This window comes from Camarhynchus parvulus, chromosome 5 (genome assembly GCF_901933205.1).
Source record: "Camarhynchus parvulus chromosome 5, STF_HiC, whole genome shotgun sequence".
Lineage (NCBI taxonomy): Eukaryota > Metazoa > Chordata > Aves > Passeriformes > Thraupidae > Camarhynchus > Camarhynchus parvulus.
Window position 1 is genome coordinate 28,454,089 of NC_044575.1, and position 22,904 is coordinate 28,476,992.

A 22,904-nucleotide genomic window follows, 5' to 3' on the forward strand; every position below is an offset into this window, starting at 1 on the left:
ATGTGATGGGGGAGGAAAGGTGGGGTGATCACAGGAAAAAGAGGTCTGCTTAGCAGTTAGTCAGTGAGAATGGAGGCAGCAGGACAGACACTACTGGGATGTGATTTATGTGCCTGAGGAGCTCAGCAGGCTCTCCTTCAGTGTCTTAAGGGTTGCTGGGGATGGAGTAGATCAGAGCGATTGAAGAATGGTTCTTTTTTTCTCTAAAGCACCTCTCTAGAGACAAGATCATCTGCAATGCTGTTCTCTGTTCTCCTTCATATTAATATGTGCTATCTAATACTTCTGGAAGTCTTAAGCAATCTGAGCACTTACCATGCTTAAAAACTGCTTTCAAGGTATTCTAAGCCAAACAGAAAATGAGAAACCTCTCCAGAACATCAGGTGTGCTGGAGCTGTGAAATAACTGTCTCAGATTCCCTCTGCTACTGAAACATCCTGCAGCCTCTTCGGGTATTTAGAGGTGCAAATGCTTGTGCTCCACAAGGACATCGATGGAGAGATGAGAACTTAATGAGCGTTTGTCATGGTACTTAACAGCACTGATTTGCTTGGGAACTGTTGTTTGGTTTGTGGGAAGATTACTGACTGCCTTTTTTTTCCCCCTTTCCTTTTCTGTGTTTTAGACATTTACAGCATGGTGTAATTCTCACCTCGGCAAAGCTGGGACACAGATTGAGAACATAGAGGAAGATTTCAGGGATGGTCTTAAACTCATGTTACTTCTGGAAGTCATTTCAGGTGAGAGAGGTTCTGTGTGCTGCTGCCCGTGGAGGATGCTGATTGTAAGGGCTGTAATGCTGCAGTTTTTGCTGGAATGGAAGAGCAGCTACCTGATTCGGCACAAATTTCTCCCTAACAAGTATATGTCTCCAGCCCTGGCCATTTTGGAATGTACTCCAAAGCTCATGGCCTGTGCAGGCTGCCTATTGCATTCCTGCTCTGGCTTCTTGGCTTTTCTCAGCCTGTCAGGAATGCACAGCCTCCTGTGAAGATCCAGGCAGTGGCTCTTACTGCTTGGCAGGGCTGATGAAGCAGCTCTGGGAAGTGTGGGAATGCTGCACTAGGAAATCACGGCAGTGGGAGTATGATAGAAGTTACTGGAAGAAGGGAGTCAAACCAGTAAATCTTCTGTGTCATTCAGTTTCAGCCATGACTCAAGTTTTTCCATTCTAGTTTCAATCTGAGTTTAATGCTCAAACCTTCGAGGGGGAAAAAATCCCAAAGAAAAGCAAAATCCCTCTGAAATAAAAGCAGTGGCATGAACAAGTTAGGTTAGATTTGTTTTTATTCTGTGTCACAATTCTCCCACTACTAGACAGATATCTCCCAGGGATTATTTCATGTAAGCAGTAATCCCTTTTGATGTGCTCATGAAATAATTATCTTAGTAAAGTGTAGGAGGGATTGAAGGAGGGCAAGACTGTATTTATCAAACTGGATTGTTCGCCCCAGCTCACAGACTTTGTTTTGATGGCTTTTGAGCCAGTTACAGCAATCCAGTGACTTGAATTCCTGACCTTGGTATATTTTCCTATTAAATGGCCATGACAGTAGCACTCAGACAGCTTGTCCTATGTCCCTTTTCTTTCCTTACCTTTTCTTTTTCCATTTTATGTAAAGATTCTGTCAGTTTATTGTCCGTGTTTTTCAAGAAGTTATGAATATAGAATGAAATCTCAGGGAGTTTGCCCATGCTGGTGGTTTGGAGGGATCTGAGTTTGAAACGCTATCAAAACTTTGTAGTGTGCACATTGTTTCTGCAGTGCTTGTAAGAAATGAGGTAGGAGAGTCCTGTTAGTGTATTTTCTGTATTTATGTTCCCTCAGAGAGGACCCTGGGGCAGATGGGCCTTGATGGCTGAGCTTCTAATGGCTGGATTGGAAGATAGGGGAGAGAAGGATGTGTAGGAGAAGGCTGATGAGGCTTGGTGCTAAAGCAGGGATCTTGTATCTCATGCTGCTTCATTTCCTTGCATCATCTCCCACTCTTCCTCTGCTGTTGTCCCTTTGGTAGCCCACTGGCAAGGCCTGTCAGATCCACCTCTGTTTGAGAAGAAGCCACTGGCTTCCAATTGCAGTGTCACGGGCATGACATGTCCCTGTCCCAGTGCAGAGTGGCTCTGTGCCTGATGCTGCATGACCAGTGGGCACAGGTGTGGGGGACAGCTGGGGACTGCATCCCACCAGAGGCCATGGTCTTTCACACTCTTAAGACTGAGCATCTTTTCCTTAGAGGCAGCAGAAGCTACAGTGCAGCTCTCCTAAGTACAGTGGCAAAAATAGAGAAATGTAGCACGTTTTCCTCATTTCACTTCCATCATTGCAGTTCCCTTATCCATTGTGAGCCCCACTGCTCATGCAGAGCCTCCTTCCAGCTGCCAGCTCCCCTAGCAACCCCTTCAGTCCATAGCTGGGGCAGTAGCAGCCCACATGGGGAGCAGTGTATGAGAGTCAGGAGTCTCCTGATGTTTGGCAAGGGCTCACCTGTATGTTTTTGCCATGGTCACTCATCATCTGCCAAAATGGTGAGTCTCTGGGTGGTTGTTAGCCCTCCAGTTCCAGCTTCTGGTCTTTCCTTTCAGCTCTTGGCTCACACTTTCCTCTTCACATATCTTGGGGGACTGCAGAGCTGCTGATGGGAATTTGGCATGGGCAGGGTTACTCTGTGTCGGGGTGATGTCCTCTAACCCAGAGCAGGAGGCTGTCAGAGCTTTCAGCCATGAGAGTGCTGGGTCAGCTTGGCTGAGAGCCATGTGGAGCTGAGTGCCTCCTCCACCTGGCTGGGAGCACCATCTCCCTCCCTTTGCCCCTGCTGCAGGGTGCCTGCTGCACTCTGCCATGGCACGAGGGATGGAGCCTGCATCAGGGAAGCTTCCTGACACCCTGGGGTGGAAGGAAGAGGGACTGCCACTGGGACTGTGGGAAACCTGTTTCAGGGAGGGAGACCCTCACCGGGGTCCTTGGGAACACATTGGTGCCAGGCATCTGGGGCAAGTAGGAAGCAGTTTTCCCATCCAGTGCAGCTTCCCAAAGTATAGGAAGCAGTGATGGTCTGCAAGAGGAGAGTGCTTCAGTTTTACTCAGTGTGGTACCTTCTGGTGGTGAGCTGTGCTGCTGACAGGTTCCCTTTCAGCCCCACAAAAGCCCCTTGTTCCCAGTCACTGTACAGCAGGGGAAGTTCCATGGACTGTCCTGGGATTTCTTCATTGCAGGTCCTCTCTGATTGGCCTGTGTGGTTGGAAGTAACAACTGCAGGCCCCCTTAGAAACTGCCCCAAAGGATACACTTTCATTTTTTACCGTATATGTGTCCTTCCCCTGACAAAGCCATTTTAAAAATAATACAAGACTGAAATAGGCTGAACTTATATTTAGTACTTTTAAAATAAAGTTGTAAGGTGCTTTTTTCCTCATTCAAACAGGCAGAGTCACTAACTGAAATTTTTCCTAAACAAATTTGCAAGCAACAACTTCTATGCCAACACATCCTTGCATTGCTTAGCTTTTACAGCACAGCCTTGGGCTACTACAAGAGAATCAGAGAATGGAAGCAAGTAGTAGACCATTTTCCTTTTGTCAGCGAGGAGAAGTACTGAGAAATAAAGCCAGTGATGCCAATGGCTCAAAGTAGAACATTTCTAGCAGGCTTCCTTCTAACAGTCCACATCATTAATAATGCATGGCATGGAACCAGATGATGCTTTTTTCTGGAAATCTAAGTCTCTAATGAAGTCCAAGTCTGAAGGAAATGGTCATTGGGTTTTGAAAGCTAAAAAAGTTCACAGAGAAAGGATTAGAATCTGAGAGAGGTTTGCAATCACCATCAATGACTTGAGGATCTCATGGTTGTCAGGGGGAACAATCCTGCTCTCCCCAGCCCCAGGGAGAGCAGTTGAGATGCTCTCCCCTGCACTGGCATTGCACATGGGCCACGAGGTGAATTGGATCAGCTTGCTATCCCAGCTGAAACCTAACCACTTGTCTTTATTTTTCTTTTTGCAAGGCTAGTTTACAGTCACATTGAACTGTAGGAAGTTTTAGCTGGCTCAACCCATATGTTGACATTTGGCTGCGTAAGACTGTTTAAGTCAATTGTAATATTACACATGAAAATGTCATTGTGAAACTGTTGCAAATAACTGTCACAAAAAATGCTTCAGCTTTTCTTCAGAATGACTAGCATTATCCAAGTGGAAAAATAAAGCAGTGTACTGTGGCATGTACTTGAGGTTCCATTAAAGCAAAAGAGTTGGGTTTTTCTTTTAATCCTCGGAAGGAGGCAGTACCATAAAATACATCTTTTTACTTAAATTGTCAGACATCAGTGTTTTCTTTTAAAAATGAATCTGTTTTTATCCTTTAGTGTAAGAGGTAATGGCACTAGGTTTACAGTAACCACTGAAACACTTCTAAAGGGTTGTAATTTCCAGACATTTTTCCTTTAGAGGGCATTGTTATGGAGATAGTATTCTCTTCTCTGTTTTAGCTTTTCCTCACACCTGTGTTAGGAAACAAGCCAAGTACTTTTCTTTCTCACACTTAAACCTCAAATAAAGTGTTTGAGTCAGCTTGCATTGACTTAAAAATTCAGTTCAAGATATAGCAGGAGACTTTTGGAACTGAATAGGTCAAGTGACTTGCCTAGACTTGCCCATTTGATCTCGTTTTAATTATACCTTTTTCAAGTACAAAACCAGCTTGGTTTTGTACTTAAAAAAGTACAAATCTTTAGATTGCTTTTGTATTCTGGAGCTTGTGATCTGGAAGTGGATGTTCTCTTCACTTCTAATGTTGTCGTATACAGGTGGTTCCTGAAATCCCATCTAATTATATTTCTGTAGAGGTTTCTTCGGAAAGTCCACCTATCCAAGCTTTGATTTGCTTACTCTGAGTGTTTGGGTTATTGTAGTAAAAGTAGACTGTAGTTACAAGCAGCCTATCAGGAAGGACAGGACTGTACTTAATGTACCTCTTTCAAATAAATAAGGTTGGAAAGTGCTTTCCCAAATCTACTTTGTTGCAGTCAGGAGCTGGGTGTTATGCTAAGACTGATTTCTATGAGATATTAACCTGTTCTAGGCTGCTTCCTTCTTTGTGCCTCGGTATAAACATTTAAAATGCACTTGTGTAAAAGGCCTAGTATAGAGTTAGAAATACATCAGACTTTATGGAAAGGAGTTGATGTGACAGTTATAAAGCCACTTTGCTAAAGAAGTAATTTTATTTCCCACTACAGGCAGTTTTGGCCATTCAGTGGAGAAACTAGAGAGGTAGGAGGTCTGAATCTTGGCTGGGGGAAAGAGGAGGCAAAGTACAAGATCACTGTAGGTAGTTCCAAGCAGAGATTTGCTGTGTAAGTTGGGTGTTGCAAATGCTGGCGGAGAGCTCCTCACCTGTCTTTGTAGTGGGGGGTGAGTTTGTGCTCTTTCCAGGCCTCGTTAGGTGTGGCTAGAGGAGGTTGGTTCCTTGCTAAGCTCAGTGGAGATTTAACAGATTTTTTCCTCTCTGATGCAAACCTCCTCTGAGAAGGACAGGTTCTCTGTTACTAACTTACCTGTGATGCATCAAAAAGATACTTTTCTGTCTGATTTTTTCTGGGGGTGCTTAAACGGTGAGTGTGGCTGTCCTGAAGGGATGCAGGGAGGTCTCTGCCAGGCTGAGCAGTGGGAGCCACACCACAAGAAAGATGTACCAGGGAAGAGCAGGTTCAGAATTGTTTTCTAATACTATTTTTTTGCCTCTTTTCTAACCAGGAGAACGCCTGGCGAAGCCTGAAAGAGGCAAAATGCGAGTGCACAAAATATCCAATGTGAACAAGGCCTTGGATTTCATTGCCAGCAAAGGAGTCAAGCTAGTATCCATTGGAGCAGAAGGTAAAGGAACCATCTGATTTTTCTGAGCCCAAGCTGTGCTTAGCCCTTGCCTTTCTTTCATAGCAGCATGTCATTTCCCTTTGCACCTCCCTAGCCCTACTGTGTTCTTGTAGAATAAACAGTTGAGTTAAAAATGGGATATAGTAGGCTTTTACTCTGGGTTTAAATCCTGTCTTCACACCAGGCTGCCAAACCTCATTTCCATTTGAGATTATTGGTTAGGTCATCCTGCTTTTCTCCTGGCTCTCATGAGTTAAGGAAAACTTTGAGCAATGGCATAAACAAGTTAATTGAGATACTTCTTTCTCAAATGAAGAAAACTCTGAATTGAAGCATAGCAGCTATGTGTATTTAGCTTGTTTCAGAGCTGCTGGAGAAGGATCTGTTGCTGGAGGACATTGCATGGATCAAAGCCAAGTGCAGTCCCCAACACAGGACAAGGACTCCAGAGGTTCCAATTTTCACGGCTTCCAGGCTTCTGGTTGTGCACCCTACATAGCTGGATGCTCTGGCTGGAAGCCTTTATCACTGTGTAGAGACCAGTGTGGGCAGCATCTGGGATGCCCTCAAGAACTTGCAGACCATGCAGAAACCAGGCAGCTGTGCAGGATTTTTGTCTTTTTAGCAGAGGTGGTGGGTGTTTCACAGGTATGTCATCCAAGTCCCAGAAGGGCTTACAGGTTTTCATGACACTTTTCTTGTTCTGGATCTGTTTGTAAGTCCTTCCTATGGATTCAGGTTGTCATTGTTGCTGTGGAGATACTCTGCTTCTGAGATATTTCTAGGTTTGTCTTTACAGTGACCATGGAAAATGAGAGTGGTTTGTTATCTCCACCTTGCAGATGGAAGTACTTGGTTTCTCTAGGAAAACCCATGACACAGCCAGGAAATGAGCCCATTATACAGTTCTGGATGTATATTCCTTCTTGGGGAGAGTTCTGGGGCTACAGGGCTGAGCTCTGCCTGTTCTGAGCTCATGAGGTCAGTGCAGTCTTGGCATAAGGTCCCCAGTTCTGAATTTTCAAACATTCTCTTGGGGAATCTCCAAGACCTGCACCCATCCTGTGGTTCATTTGTTCCATGTCAGATCAGGCAGATTACCTCAGCCATTGCAGGTGCTTATGTTTGCCTTACCAAAACCTTTACTTCGGCACACTGCTTAAACTTCATGGAGAATTTGGAATAACTTAGAACTAGTGTCAGGGACATTGCAGTGCCTCTTCACTGTGTTTGGTATTGAAGAGCAAAATATTTGAGGTCAATGGCTGAATTATACTGATCTTTTGCATGCCAAACTTTCTTTCAAATTTCTCAGCTTTTTCAGCAGTAGCAACCTGAGGCTATTGTTGGCTGCTAGTATTGTTTATGGAAAACAAATACACATCTAAGGTAATCTTGTGCCCTTACAAAAAGACTGATGCATCCCGTGTCTGATACAATAGTCCATATCTGTATAGGACCCTTTTCAGACTAGAAAACTGGAAGCTGGATCTGGACCTAGAGATGGTCTACCTTAAAATAGTTACTTAAACTTTTCCAGAGTATAGGTAACCCTATCTTTCTTTCTTCCTAAATTCTCCTTTTTTTTTCCCTTCTGATTCTGTTCTCTAGTTTGGCACTAGTTTATTTTCCTCTTCTTCTGAGGGATTTAATTTTTTTATCTCTGTTCCTGAGTCAGCTGTGACTGCATCTCACAACACTTAGAAGTCATTGGCAAGTCAAGTGATCTGTGACCAAAGATCACCAGGGCCCACTTATTCAGTATGGACTGACAGCAGTTACCCTGTTCAGAAGTAGGCTGTGAAGTGCCATTTTGTGACAGAAGTATGATCCATATCAATCTGAATAGTGATCTTGAACTCCCCTGCCATATGTTTCCTGACTTTCCTTTGTCTTGGTGCCTGTGAATACATATGGCTTTCTTTACACTACCAAAGGTGGCAAGGCACTGCAGTTTAGCCTAAGGTTAGCTTTGATTTTTATACAGAGTGCTTGGGCCTGTGCTGTGATGCCTCTCAGGCCATGTGAGTGTGGTCACAGCATGGACTTGCCCGCCCCAGTGCCTGTCCTTGCACACAGAGCAAGGCCAGGCCACTGTGCTTGTCACCAAGGAGCACAACCTGCTGCAGGGACTTCTGCCCAGCCTGTCAGGGGCTTGCTGGGCAGTAAACTGCACATCAGCTGTAAAAATGGAATTTACTTTGGACAGCACAGAAGTTTATTCTGTCCATGAAAGGGATTATGAACCTTTCTGAAGCATGAATTTTAGGGCCTTGCTTTGAGACTTTTAAAAGACATCATGCAGCAGCAAGGTAGAAGGTCACAACCAATGAGCTGGTAATAGTTCTGCACCAAGACAATGAGCTGTAGATGCTGTGGTCAGGTTGGACTGATGTAGGAGGTTTTCTAGGGAACTTTTCTCCCAGAGAAGCAAACCACCCTGCAGCAGCAGTGTGGTGGTACTGGCTGAGGAAGCACACTCCTTACCTCAGGGGCTTGTTCTGTCTCTGGGTGTCTGCTGGGCAGCAAGGTCCTGTGTGAAGGGTCTGCAGTCCAGCTGTAGATCTCTGTACATGTTGGCCATCAATGTCCTGTTTTTTCGGGGGGGGGGTTGGTTTTGCTTTCTTTAATCTAAACCTTTTGTTAGCCAGAGTCCATAGAACCAAAGTATGTTGTGGCATACAGCAGATCTGTGTAATCTGGATCAAGGAAGACTCTAGCCAAATGGTTTTCATCTGCTTTTAAATCTCACTGTCATCTGACACCTCCAGAGCCTTCTTTTGCTGTAATAGATTCCATATTCATGTCAAATGCTCCTGGGACTTAACAAGCTGAATAGGTCAAGTATAGGTCACCCTAGGACTGGTTTATTTTTACCTTAAATCTCCATAGAAAGTTGCTGTTTTCTTAAACAGATCTTGCTTACTTCAACATACAGATAACTTTGGATGAACTGACCCCTATTCTCCCCTGCATAAGTAAAAGGAGAAATAAAGCTGAGGGATTTCAGTGATTGCAAAAGTCTCATCTGAGTAAAACACCTACTGAAGCACCAGGCAGTGCATGGATACATTTATTTCACTATTAAAAAAAAGGGGAAGATAGGGTCTCCCTATGTCAGTGAGTGAAGCATAGCATTTATTTGTCCCTATGTCCTGTCCACTCTGTTAGGGACTTGAGAGTTACACCCTCACTAACAATGCCGGCTGTCTGTCCTAAATCTGACCATCAGGAGCAACATGCTTTCTGAAGACAGGGGCATGGATAGTTGTCCTGCTGTATTTGGCTTTTGTTTGACAAACAAAATGCAGATCAGCCTTTATGTTGTCACCATTGTTGTTCTAGGTCTCCAGTTCCCAGATTATAATGCTATCCTGACAATTGTTCATGCCCCGCATCTTCTTCTCTCCATGGGGTAACCAAAGGGTCTGCTCTCATGGGCAGCTCAGAAGTATCTAGGAGGGGATAACAGTTTCGGTGTTGCTGATTCTGCTTCTAACTATCCATGGCAGGAAAGGAAGCTCAATAATTTTTGCATTTTTCAAAATGAGTTCATGCATTTATAAGAGGTGGTGGCATTTCAAAAGGCTTGTCTCTGTGGCCAGCAGTACTGTATTTCTTGCCTATTTGTTACTTGGTGCAGTGACAGGAGCTGGGTAGAAGCATATTCACTGACGCAAAAAAATTCCTTCTAGTGGATGCAGATGCTTCACCAGCTTTAGCCAGCAATTGATCAACCCTCAAGTTGAATGTAATTCACATTGATAACATGTGCTTGTGCTGCTGTTCCTTCAACAGCTGCTGGTGCTGAAGTGCACACAGTGCTTGCAGAGGCCCTGCCTAGAAAGAGCACTTGGAAAGCAGAGTAGGCTTTTAGAAAATACTGTCAGATTACAAGCCTTTTAATACGTGAACTGCTCGCACATTACTGAGTCTTCCTTGTATCAGCAGGGACCAAGCATACTGTCTTTAATTAAACATTAGATTGTTCTAGCTTTATAGTGTTGTATTCAACTTTTTAACAATTCTTGTGGAGTTTCTTTTTCTTCATCACCAGGAAGCAGAAAGCTTCATGCAAACCTGTTTTGCAGCCATGTTTTTCGCTTTTGTTTCTTGGCCTCTCCTACTATACTAGAAAGAGACTGGCAGCAGATGCAGGGTGGTGAATTCTGAAGGAAAAGGAGGTTGGCAGTGGGGAATGATGGGATGGAAGACCAAGTGAGTGAGGGCCAAAGAGCATAGAGTCTTCTGATCAGTCAGGTTGACTTTGTAACCAGGTTTCCATGAGAAGATTTTTAGCACTAGAAATGAAAAATGCTTGCCTGCTTCTAATAAATAATAACCATTTTGTCAAGTCTATTTCAAAGGGCAACAACAAAAAAAAGAGGACAGAGGATTGTGTAGCTTGTTGAACGTGTATCCTGGGATGGATCACTCACTAATCTCACTGACATCAGTATCTGCTTGGTACATGGTGGTACTGTGTAAAGTAAAATAACATGTAGAGATGAAGAAGTAGAAATATTCTGGATTTCCTCCACGACAGCTTTGTTTTGGTGCACTGCTAAAGAATTATCAGATATGGGAGCAGGGAGCACATCTTTCTTTTTAAATGGGTCATGCTGTGAAGAGGACTGGGATAGAAGGGATGCTTCCACCTTAATTCCACCAGCTGACTTTATAAAACCAGAATTTTAGAATGTGACCAGAACGTAGTGCTGAGTTCTTATGCGATGTTAGCGACTTTACGCTATCAGTTTTATATAAGTGTCTGGACCTTTGTTTCCAATTTAAATCCATGGAGCAGTAATATTAATTACCTGTTTCAGCTCACTGATTGATTTATTACTATTCATGAAGCATTTTCAGCATTAAAGTATTGTCATCAGATTTTAATCAAGCCCATTAAAGACCTCCATTTAGTTTCAGGTCTTAAATATATCCTAGAAGAGAAGTGCCAACTGTTGGGGGTTTTGCAAGTACTGGGTTTTTTGGTTTTTGAAGATCCCCATGAATATCAATGACATTAACAAAACAAACAAGCTGAAAATACAGATGCTTTCTTGTATATTTTAGCTGCAGTATCTCAAGTATTTGTAAAAATAGTGAGGATTCTCCTTCAGGTTGATTGCAGTGCTTTACTGGAGGGATGAAGAATGCAAAAAGTACAGAACTGAATATACTTGCCATCGTATGACATTTTCTTGCATCAGCCTAGCAGACAACCCCCTGACCTCAAAATGTCTGTAAAAAATTAATTTGTGTGAAGCCATCAACAGGCAAACACAGTTTTTTCATGCCAGCAGAAGTAACTGTAGGTTTTTTGTACTGAACTGAAAAGTTATTGGCTGTTTAATTCTGGGCAAACTGATGACCCATTAAGAGATCTTGGCGTACTCTGAAGTTCAGAAAGGAGCCGAGACAGGAGTTTTACTGCAGTAGAACAAGGTGGCATGTCTTGCTTTCTGTCTTTTGCATCTGTAAATCACTAATTCAGATGTATGTCAAAGGACAGTAGAGCTTATAATTCTGATTTACACTGGAAGTTGCATGACGTGTATCTCTAAATCACAAGTTTTCAGGTATTTGGACACGATTTCTGAAAATCTGTTTTTGGGGTGTGTGCTGCTGGTCTGTTGGTTTTGAATACAACGAGGTTCACATTTTGAAATCTTTTCATAAATAGAAAAGCATTTTTTTAATAGCTTAAAATGAAAGCTTAAAATATTGTTACTTTTGTGGTGCTATCCAGACAGGCATCAATTGCCTATACCACAAATTGTGCTTGCCCCAGAACCCAATTCCTGCTGGGCAGCTTTATGAAAGAAGTGGCATGGAGGTGTCTGCAGTAGTACAAAAATGGTTTCTGACAATCTTCTTGGTACTTGAATTATTCTACCTCCAAACATTTTCTTACTGAAAATACTCTTGTAACTTGTCATTTATTTGTGAAAGATCCTGCCATACAGGGACCTGTCAGAGAATGAGTAGGAGAAAACAGCTCAGCTGGTTTCACTATCCAAAAATGTGAAGGCTGTAAATTCTGTAACTGTGTGTGTATAAATATATCTCTGTGGAATTTTTGTAGATATTGAGGATCAGTACTTGAGACTCATCTGCTCACTGTTTGGCTCTAGTCCATACATGATGGAAGCTTCTTTCTGGGCCAGCATTGCACCAAGCACTTGTTCTCAGGACCTTGATCCTTCATCCTAAACAGATCATACCTCACACACAAGCAGTTGCCTTGTGAAACCTCCAAGCTGTTGGCCCTTGCTGATTTATACTGTGGAATCTAATGGGCAGTAAAGCACAGTCTGCTCACAATCGTGGTTTATATTATGTTCTGTGCTGACTGGTCAGCATGAGTCCTTGGTTCTTCCACCGGGATGTGTGGACTTTGAGAAATGCTCTGTTGTGTCTTTTGGCAATTACATGACTGAAAGAAGTCCTATACAGGAATACTGATGTATTTAGGCTTGTTTGAAATTAAAATGTTTATAGTGTATGGTTTTCTTGGGGGTATCTTGTTCACAGGACAAAAACAGCTGTCAGAGCTCATCTGCTCTGGGAATTGTCACTGGTTCTTCTGGTATATTTATGCTGGGGCAGTTCTGTAGGTGACTTGGAGTAGATATGGGATAAGAGAAGGAAGGCTTTTCTTTTTCTCAGTTTGGCTTCTCTGACTTTTAAGTAGCAGTAATTATACCTGAGGAAGGTGCTTTTAGGCCTGTGTGGGGAATTACACTGATCTAAATCAGTGCTTATTCCCAATCTTTGGGATCATCTGTGTCTGTTTTGCAGTACAATACTGAGAGCAAAAGTCTGATTATGGTGTACTGTACCTATCAGCAGAGCATCTGGGTAGGCAGGGAAAAACAGCTTTTAGCAGGAATTCCATTTCTCCCATCTGCAAAAGGAAATGTTCCCCAATGCTCCTGTTTTACAAGGATTTGCAGTTGCAACCTTATGTCTATTTCTTCTCTTTCTACCTTTTTTTTCCCATAGAAATTGTGGATGGCAATGTTAAAATGACCCTTGGAATGATTTGGACCATCATCCTTCGTTTTGCCATTCAGGATATCTCAGTTGAAGGTAAATTTTAGTTCTTTCCTGACACTGTTCAGTAATGGGCAACTGGGGTAACTAAATGGCTTTGCCGCTTAAATGGCCCAAAATGTCCTCATAAGTAAGTCACTGAAGGATCCTTGGGAGCAACACTTCCCAAGCTGCCACGACATCTCATGAACATTTATGGCCAAGCTCAAGCGCACTGAGATGAGTTTTTCAGACGCTTCTCTTACAAGAGATTTCAAGGGTAGCTCAAAAGGATGACTAAGCCTGAAAATAAACTTATCACTTAAGAGTTCTACAAGACTCTCTAGTTCCAAAAGGCTATCTCCTTATTACTGAACTTCATTAAGAAGATAGTAATAACAAAACTATCCTAGTAGACTTTTCCAAACAAGAAATTCTCTGACAAGTGAAGTTAAATAAAGCGCAATTTAGTGCAGTCTCTACCAAAGAGGATTTAGTGATGGCTTTTTAGCATATGCTCCAGAGACTCCTGTTTTCTAAGAAAATTAGTTAATTGATGTGTTTTCTTTCTTTCTTTCCCTAGAAACATCTGCTAAAGAAGGACTTTTGTTATGGTGTCAGAGGAAGACGGCCCCCTACAAAAATGTAAACATCCAGAACTTCCATATCAGGTGAGTTACAGGCAAGAACTTAGCTTTACAATCTGTGTTATTTTCCTATGTCTCTCAGTATGTTCAACAGTATTCCTGGCAGACCTCCCAAGGCAGTGCATGTGCTCATTACACAAGTAACAGTGTGGTCCAGAGAGATGCCTAGGAAGATGAAGGCAGAGGTTCTAAGAGGATCCAAGTACCTCATTCAGGTTACAGTTTCTCCTTTTATAAAGTTCTTCAGGGCATTAAGTTCTCCTAGAGCAGCATTTGTGGCATGGGCTAAGCAAGAGAGCTTTTGCTCTGTGAAAACTCAGAACACTTTAGCAGCCACAAAAAAAGGACTGCCTCCTAACTTTTGTGGTATGGCAGTGGTGGGAAGGAAGAAGAGGTTCTCTTGCTCTGCTTTTCATATTTCCAAGCTGGCAGATGTTCCAGAGAAGATTCTACATAATAGTGTTTTCTCCAGCGCGTCTTGGAGCCTTGTATGAACCATACAAAGTAAAGCACTTCTAAGCTTAACTGCCATCAGTGCAGCTGGCTAGGGACATCTGCCTTTTCCCTAAGGAATGTCCTTGTTCCTTCTTTATGGCTTGCATCTACAACTTTTTTCAACCTTGAGCTCGTGTGCTGCACAGGAAATGCACAGAGGGTTCAGCACAGAGAACTGCCAAAAATGACGTCTCAACTCAATGGGCAAGTTTTAATTAGAATGGATTTTTGTAGGGGTTGAAAGGAATCTTCATTGTAGTCTCATGCACGTACAAGATATCTCTCATTCCCAGCACTTACAGAAGCACTCTTAGTTGGAAACTAAACCAGAATTAGTTGTCTCACTGCCTTGGTGTCTTCCCTCATGCTCACCACTGTGTGTCTCCATGGCTGAGCAATGTTCATTGTTCTTTCTTGTGTTTCTTTCATAGTTGGAAGGATGGCCTTGGTTTCTGTGCTTTAATTCATAGACACCGTCCAGAGCTCATCGACTACGGCAAGCTACGAAAGGTACAAATCCGTTTGTCTATCAGACCAGAGGCTTGGCACCTTAGAAGTAAAGAAGGAAAAGAATTAGCTTGATAAACATAATTGGAGAACTTCAGCACAAGCTGGCAGTTGCAGGACTGGGGGGGAAGGAAGGAGGGATGAATCAGTACATTCAGGCTTCTTGGTGAAGCGTGAACTTAATGAGCTTCCTGCTTGACTTTCCCTGCTTTCAGACTGCCTTGTATGAGGCACACGTGCCCCAATCCCAGCTGATGAGCAAAAGCTGGCAAACTCAGTAACACCAAATGTGAGAATAGTTCTGTGCTAATGTCACAGGCTAGTGAGTCAAATCAGGCTTAACATTTCTGTGGAGAGCTGGATAGAAACCAGTTATCTGGTGTTCAAAATGCTCATTGAGGGGTTTGTGTGCCCTCACTGGACACTTGTCGCATGCGTCCAGCTTAGCACTGAGTCATCTGCAGTGGTTCTGGGCTTCTTCTAGCATGTAGGTATCAGGTGCGAAAAAGCATTTGTCAGAAAACTCAATTTTACTTAAGTACTTGTTCTGGGAGCATGACACCAAGCTTATCCAAATTTTACTCCCTGTGTGGTTTGGAGACAAGATTGCTGAATGGATGATGGCAATAACTACTTAGTGGTTTATGCTGCTCCCAATGTCTTGACCCAGCAGTGCAATAGAAGAACAAACTGGGTTCTTGTCCTACCAGCATTCCTGCAGTCTACTGAGATCCACTTTCACTGTCTGTGCCCATGTCACCAAGAGCATAATGAAATGTCACCAAGAGCACAATTCATGTGCTATTGCTGGGGCTAACACAAAAAGCTTGTCCATCAGGTCTCCTGCTGGACTCTGTGTTTTAAGTGCACGTGTGCTTGATGTTAGCTAGGGAAATAAACATAGAAGCCCATCACCAGCAGACCTGGGCTCCTGGATCACCATGCAAATGGACAAAATGTAAATGACCTAATCAAATTAGCATCCCAGAGGCAATGAATTGTACAATGCCTGATCTGCTTTTCAATAACCTTTTAGATCTTTACTGTCTTCCAGAGCAGTCAGTTTTTCTGATCAGTTTTAGTGTCTGGAGTCAGCACAGGGGGGAGGACTGTACCTGTTTACGCTAACAGCAGCAAGAAGAAAAGGAATTATTAGAGTAACATTTTCCGTGCCTGCTGTTGGGAAAATAACGCAGCGAAGCAATGTGTGCCTGACAAACCCAGGCAGGTAAATGCTGCAGCACACTCTGTTACCAACAAAGCCCTAAACCAAAGCCAAGCAAAAACAGAGTGAAGGAAAGTGAGTTATTTGTTGATATTGACTGCAGGCTTTTTAGGGTGAAAAATAGCGTGATTGTTCTAGCCAAATTCCATGTACATGAGAGGGGATTTTTCCTATTTGGAGTACGGTTAAATGGAACCAGCGTCTTTTGATCTCCGCTTGCTTTTGATCCCATCCTTCGTCTGGTTCCCTCTGTCCTTCTGAAGTCTTCTCACACTTTCTGCCTCAGTTACTCTAAAGAGGTGAGATTAAATGTATGTTAGAGAACTCTACAACAGCTGAAATCTTGAGCAAATAGCTGGGAGGAACTTAAGAGCCTAGTCCTTAGCTATGGCAGTTGATGTGTGCTGAAGGGAAGGTAACCTTTTTTGTGCTAGATATTTGAAATCAATTGTGGTATATATAAACACAGAGGAGGCTGCTGAGAGGCAGCCATTGCAGTGGATAGTAGATTAGAGATCCACCTCAAGTTCTCTTCCAGCTCTAGGGAGCAATTAGTGGCATCTCAGTTGTGTGTGCCTTTGGCAATGCTGTGTGTGTTTCTGTGTATACACATACACACAAATCTCTGAGATAAAGAGGTGAAATCAGTCCAAGCTGCCCAGAGTTCTGCACTGTACTTCTTGTTTGGGCAGCATTCTTCTGCAGCTTGTGTTTTCTGCTCTGTCACAGGGGCTGTGTCTAGGCTACAGACCTGTATTGGCAGTTTATACTTGCAAAAGGTAGCCAGCCAGTGTAGTAGCTATGTGTTTCCCCAAAATTTAGCAACTTCTTCTTTCAGCACTCTTTTGTATTGAGTTTGTTCCTAGCTATTTTTCCTAGTCTAGCTGTATTAGAAATAAGCACAATTCTTTTCTGCATACAGGCACTGCCTAGCTGAAGTTATTTGTATAGTCCAGGCCTCAAAACAACAAGGACAAGTCCAGCTTGGTGGTGATTGCCTGACACCCCAGCTAATTGGTTAGATAGTTTCTATTTAGTGCAGATCTATCTGCTATTATTCAGCTCACTGTAGATAAGGTCTTGGGATTCAGCTTGTGGTCTGCCAGTGAGAGGTGTGCAGAGGATGGGGTTTCCCTTCCTCCTTTTACCTTCACTGTAGCTCAGCTGTGAGCTACATCTAAGATACTTCTGTCAGTGTTGACAGTGATTGACTGCTGGCTCTGACACCCCCTCATATACCACAGTATGTATAGAACTGTGGTCTGTGTACTGCTGTGTTATATGCAGATATTTCTGAAAACATGAGTTTTGAATTTCTTTCCTAGTGTCTTCAGTTTTGGCAGATATAGTACGTGCTTGCTCTCTCTGAATTTTCTTTCCCCTCCGTCTCCTTTCCTGATTGCTAGTTAATAGATGATGTTTTTTATGTTACATTGCAATAATTGCCTTGGCAACCTTGTGTGCTGCAAGGACTTGGAAACAGCTGGAGGAAGAGAGGAGTCCCTGCATGAATTAGGGTTGAAAGATGAAGAGCTGTGATAATCTTTAGTCAGCAAAAGCAGAGAATGAGCCAGGTTGGCATCTCTCTAGGGGAGGTTTGTTGTCTGCCACCACTAAAACAAAATAGCTCCTCCATGGTAAAGCTATAGATTTCCTTGTGGCTAGCTCAGCTAGAGTCTGGCAAGTTACTGTTCCTTTTCATGCCTCTGCCATTGCTGTGTTCGTGTAAATGGAATTGCAACCAAGACACCTCTACAGCCTCATCTGGGTCAGTGCTCTTCTGGGTGTGTTTTTCAGCTGTGGAAGGAATCAGGGGACAGGTGACTTGTCTTTTGTTTGATCTGCTGTGTTTGGGTCCCTAAAGTGTGCCTGCAGCTGTGGTGCTTCAGTGTGAGGCTTGGAGCTGCCTGGCCAGTCTTTATTACATTGCTCCTTTTCATGGGCATCAGCTGAAACAGGGGATTTGAAATAATGATTAGCTGTTGTACAGTAGGATGGAACTGAAAGTGGTGGAATTGGGAGGAATTTCATAGGGTTTCAGACCCTGTTGTAGTCTTGGAAGAGCCCCAGGGAACCCTCACTCATGCACAAAGAAGTGTCATTGTTGGGATAAGCTGCTCCACTGCTCTTGAGGGGTGAAGTTTTTCCTGCAGGGAGCAGAGTCTTGCTCGAGTGTAGCTCTCAGCTCGTCTCCAAGCTAGTCTTGGACTTAAGTAGCTTGCTTTCAGTAGTGCTATCTTTAGTTTCATTCCCTAAGAGATATTGTGATCACACATCTTTCTGCATTTGAAGTTGAAATCTGCAGGCTTTATCTAGGTGAGTCTCCGGTTTCCCACACGTTAAAAATTCCAGCCCTTCCTTTGGGACTGCCCAAGCCCAGTAAGTTTTCCCATCAGGAAACCTCTCCCAGCTTTCAGACAAAAATTTCTTTTTAACCTTTGGCAAGAGTGCTCCTGGTGTTCTTACTTGCAAACTGATAGGAAAGCTATCTGCAGGGAGAGATTTGCTCCTCCTTTTCCTCCAGGAGAGGCTGGCAGATCTTCATGCAGCTTGTTCAGATGGCTCTATGCTAAGGAGGGGTTTGTGTTAATACTAAACACTCTGTCAGGGTGTTAATAACCCTGGTGGTCATGGTCAGAATGGGGTCAAATTTGTTACACAGTGGTGACATTTCTACAGAAATAGAAAATGGCACATCGACAAGGGGAAGACTGGCAAGGGAGCTGCCGCTTGGCATTTCTGCACGCTCCTGCACTTGAGTGGAAGAAAATCTGTTCTTTTTTTTCTCCCTAAATGAAGCTAGGGCCATGTCTACACTCAGTGAACAAAGTAGGTTATACACCACCTAGTCTCACCTCCTCAGATAGGGCTTTTGGTTATGCTGTGGGTTCATAGAGGTTTCTCCACACCAGGCACGGAAGACAAGTAGGTTAAAATTGAAGTGGTTCCTCTAATTCCATGGCATAAGATGGTTCCTTGTAGCTGGAGAATAGTAAAAATCGACTGCTCAGCTCTGAAGAGGTGGATGTAGATATATCTGATGTAGTCACCATTGAAGGTGTACTATATAGGAATATAGGGATTTGACACTATGTCGTACTGTATGTGACAGCTGCTGGCTTCATCACAGCATGCCTGTGCAACATTACCTTGCTTAATATTGACTTGTTCCAGTGGATTTAATACAGATCACTGTCTGTTTTATTGGCCTTTCTATGTGATTTACTTTGATAGGTGAAACATTGTCTGAGAGAGACATTCACCCAAAGGAATGTGTTGCTGATATTGGATGCCAGCCTAATATGTGCTTGATTCCTAGGGAAATGCTGCAGGAAACTGCTTTTCAGAACAGCTCAGTTTCCTAGTTCATGGAGGCTGTAATCTGAGGGCTACATAATGACCAGTGCCATAAAGGAAGTTTTATTCATGCCCTTACCCTGTCTGCCCAAGCCTGCCTAGCTTCATCTTTCCTGCTGGGTGTGTTCAAAGGAAGCTGCCTGTTGATTAGAGTTGAGGCGCAGCTTAATCTTCCAAGTCAGTGCAATATGCAAAGGCATGTGGTTCAGATAGAAAATAAACAGAACATGGATGCTGCTCTAGAAAGAAGGTGAAATAATTTTACTACCTTTTTCCTGTTTTTTTATGTGGGTCTCAGTGGGAATGGCACAAATGACAATATGGAGAATAGCACCCCATCTTCCCTCCCTCCCAAAAGACACCAAACAAGATGGCTGAACACTAGCAGTTTATGCACAGCCTTTCATCCAGTAGAGGCCACATGTCTCAACAGCAGAAACTGATAAAGCAAATGTCATTTGTCACCTATGAAGTGGATTGATCCTTCAGAATAGTGAAGTGTCATGGTTATACAGGAATATGGGAACAAATTGCTATGAGAATCTTACGCAGGTTGGCAAGTGTCTTATTGCTGATTATTATGTTTGAGTGCTGGACACAATTTTCAGTCTTTCATTTTCAATGACATTTGTTTTTCATTTTTTTTTGTGTGGCACTTTAAAATCTGCAGAAGGTTTATATAGAGAGGAATAGAAATGTACTAGGGAAATTACAAGACCTGTGCAGAAGGAAAAGCCATACTCAAGGCAAAATGGGTACTTTTATATGTATTTATTCTCTAGAGATTTGTTGGAACATTTCTCTTCCTCCCACTCAACTGGTGTTCAACAAACTGTACACTAGCTAAGGACAGCACCCATTGCAGATGTTGTTACTATTTTAGTATTGCTTAGATGTTCTAACAGATACACAGCTCTGCAGTTCTTTAAAATGGAACTTGCAAACCCAATATAAGCATGAGATGTAAATGTGAGATGTGGTCTCATCATTTACTATCAGTATGATGTGAAGCTAACATTACTTATAGCTAGGTTCAAGACAAAATGCATTATTCCTTTTTTTTTTTTTTGCAAATGCATAGACTGTATGTTGATTATCATACCAAGAGTCCCCAGGCTCTTCTTTTGAAAGGAAGCAAGGAAGCTTATTGTTTCATCCTGCTGCGTGAGACTTCACACACAATTTTTGTCGGGCTAGCACAGTTACCTGAACCAAAGCTCTTTCTGAGAGAAATGCTGTGTACCTTGTTAAAAGTTGATGCTGACGCTCTTCCTCTGTGTCTTTCCCAGGATGATCCTCTCACTAATCTAAACACAGCTTTTGATGTGGCTGAGAAATATCTGGATATTCCGAAGATGCTGGATGCAGAAGGTAAAGTAGACTCCAACAGCTTTTAACTCGTTTTTTCACAATAAATTTTCCACTCCTTCTAGGTGGAGTCCTTTTGTAGAAGATTCCAGTAACCTCTGAATGTTCCCTGCGTGACTGTGTAGTAAATGTATAGGGAAAAAGTTAAAATGGAATAATGAGTCACATATTCTGCTTCTCTCTTCCTCCTCTGTCCTTCAGTCTTTCGAGTCTAGCATGGAGATCTTAGCTTGGGGTTGACACACAAGGCAGAGATGACTAACACCTGTCATCTGCTGACTGAAGTGTTCCCTTTCAATTATCAGGCCAAATACTGAGTTAGTGGATGGTGTAGGCCTGTGTTCCTTTTGCTCCAGGGTTTTTTTTTCCTGTAGTCTTTCTGACATTGCTGGTATTTTTCCTTCTGAGGGCATGATATTATTACTATTACTGTAGACTGCTTTTTCTTGACTACTTAGAAGTGTTTGGCATGAAGATTCTTCACTGACTGGGTCTGGAGACCAAGACAGAATTCTATGTTGTTCAGAGATGCTTTTGGTGCTGATTATGACTGCATCCCTGAGGCCACTGGGACAGCAAGGATTACTTTTCAGAGCATTGTCAGGACCAGCTTGGCAACAGATTTTGAAGACTGTAACTCTGGAGTACAAACAACAGCCTGAAATAGTTCACTGGTTGTTGGCTGTTTGCCTAAAGCCAGCAGGCTTCAGTGGTAGAAGCTGTATTTCAGACTTGAGTTGGACAGGGGAAGCAGTTAAACATTTTTGTTAAATCAGGGAGTGAGAGGAGCAAAGAGGAAAAGTGGGAATAGGACAGCCAAACTCAGTGAACCTGTATTTTAGTAACTAGGATGTTCATATTCCTCGGAGGTATTTCCCATCCCCAGAGATGAGTTTTGCTTTCCCTGCATTCATCATGCTGAGGTTAAAAAGAAATCATGAGGTTTCCAGTAAATTCAAACGTTTCCTGCCATTCTGTAGGAAATACAGATACCTCCAAAATAAGCAGATCTAGCTTCAGATCTCAGCAAAAGAAGCAGTGATGAAGAGGGCCCCTGGCGGGAGTTCTCATTGCTCTTTACTGATCTCTCTCCTCCCTCATGGAGTCAAGCTAATGTGCATTCCTCCACACCATTAATTCTGATCTCTGGAGGTGTTGAGTTTCCACTGAAACTAATGAAAGGGCCTTTTGAAATTCAAGCCATCATTGTGTTGAAATGGAGGAGGGAGACATGGAAAAGAAGGGAGAAAGTATCTTTCCAGAAGAAGAGAACTGCATGGAGGAATTGCAATATAATATGTCTGTAAAAGTCTTGTCAGCCTGATGCCAGTTTGGATTGATTCAGTCCACCAATCACAGTTATGTTCTCAGGACAGGGAAGTGCTGTGACATAAGACATGCTGACATATGGCTGCCTTAGCCTGGCCAGAGTCTGGAGGAAATTGTATGATGAGGGAGGGGAACCAGAAGGGTGATCCTGGGTTCTGAGACACATACATCTGCTGGGGAACGCCGGGAAGCGCTGTGGAATCGCTGTGACACACCCGCGCCGCAGCAGGCCTCCTGGACAGTTGTGCTTCTGCCCCTCCTCTGCTTTCCTCCCATCAGTTGATTATGCTCTTAACGTGAGGTTTTTTTTGACAGACATTGTTGGAACTGCCCGTCCTGACGAGAAGGCCATCATGACCTATGTTTCTAGCTTCTACCACGCCTTCTCAGGAGCCCAGAAGGTATCGCAGGATCCCAAGCTCCCTCCACAGAGCACACCTGGTGCCGTTGCTAATGTCCAAACCTTTTTTCTTTCTCTCTCTCCTCTCTAGCTACGGGCATCTTTATTATTATGTTCTTGGTAGAGTTGGCTGTTGGTTCAAAGTGGTGCCCCAAATATAATACATGGGGCAAGGAAGCCAGGAATCCCATTTCCCTCTAGTCAGCGGTACTTTCAGTGGCACTTAGGTATGCCACACTTTGGCACACAGGCAAATTTAAGGGAGTGGGGAGCTCTGCCTTGTCCATTTGCCTTATGAACTACTGTCCTGGCCAAGAACCTGGACCTCTTGATCCTGGTAAATCTGAGCTAGGATGCTTGATCTTACAAAAAGTAAAGACCACCACATAGATGCACTGCCCAGCAGGAAACTGCAGCCTCTCCCCATGGGAAATAACACAGATACCTATTCACTTTTTTTTTTTTTTTTTTTTTTTTTTTTTGTCTTTTCCAAAGATGGAGAAACAGAACTGACTAAGGTTTTATGGAGGGTTTAATGAATGGCCAAAGCTTTATCTTTTGCCTTATGTATGCTGCAGGTTCCAGCACCCTTGCTTTAAGGTCTGAACTTGCTGCTTTCTCAAGTTGTGCCATAAATTCAGCCCCAGTTCACCTGGGGCTTACA

At 43.1% G+C, this 22,904-nt stretch overlaps 1 protein-coding gene across 3 annotated transcripts in view; it reads left to right on the forward strand.

Annotated features, from left to right (window-relative positions):
* Nucleotides 1-22,904, forward strand: part of ACTN1 (actinin alpha 1) — an 87,613-nt gene that overhangs the window by 41,067 nt on the left and 23,642 nt on the right. For all 3 annotated transcript variants that reach the window (XM_030950621.1, XM_030950618.1, XM_030950619.1), the window contains exons 2-8: nucleotides 627-741; nucleotides 5,755-5,874; nucleotides 12,883-12,969; nucleotides 13,496-13,583; nucleotides 14,486-14,564; nucleotides 20,433-20,514; nucleotides 22,156-22,241. In XM_030950621.1, coding sequence (XP_030806481.1) covers nucleotides 627-741; nucleotides 5,755-5,874; nucleotides 12,883-12,969; nucleotides 13,496-13,583; nucleotides 14,486-14,564; nucleotides 20,433-20,514; nucleotides 22,156-22,241 — 657 coding nt within the window. The remainder of the gene's footprint in view (nucleotides 1-626; nucleotides 742-5,754; nucleotides 5,875-12,882; nucleotides 12,970-13,495; nucleotides 13,584-14,485; nucleotides 14,565-20,432; nucleotides 20,515-22,155; nucleotides 22,242-22,904) is intronic.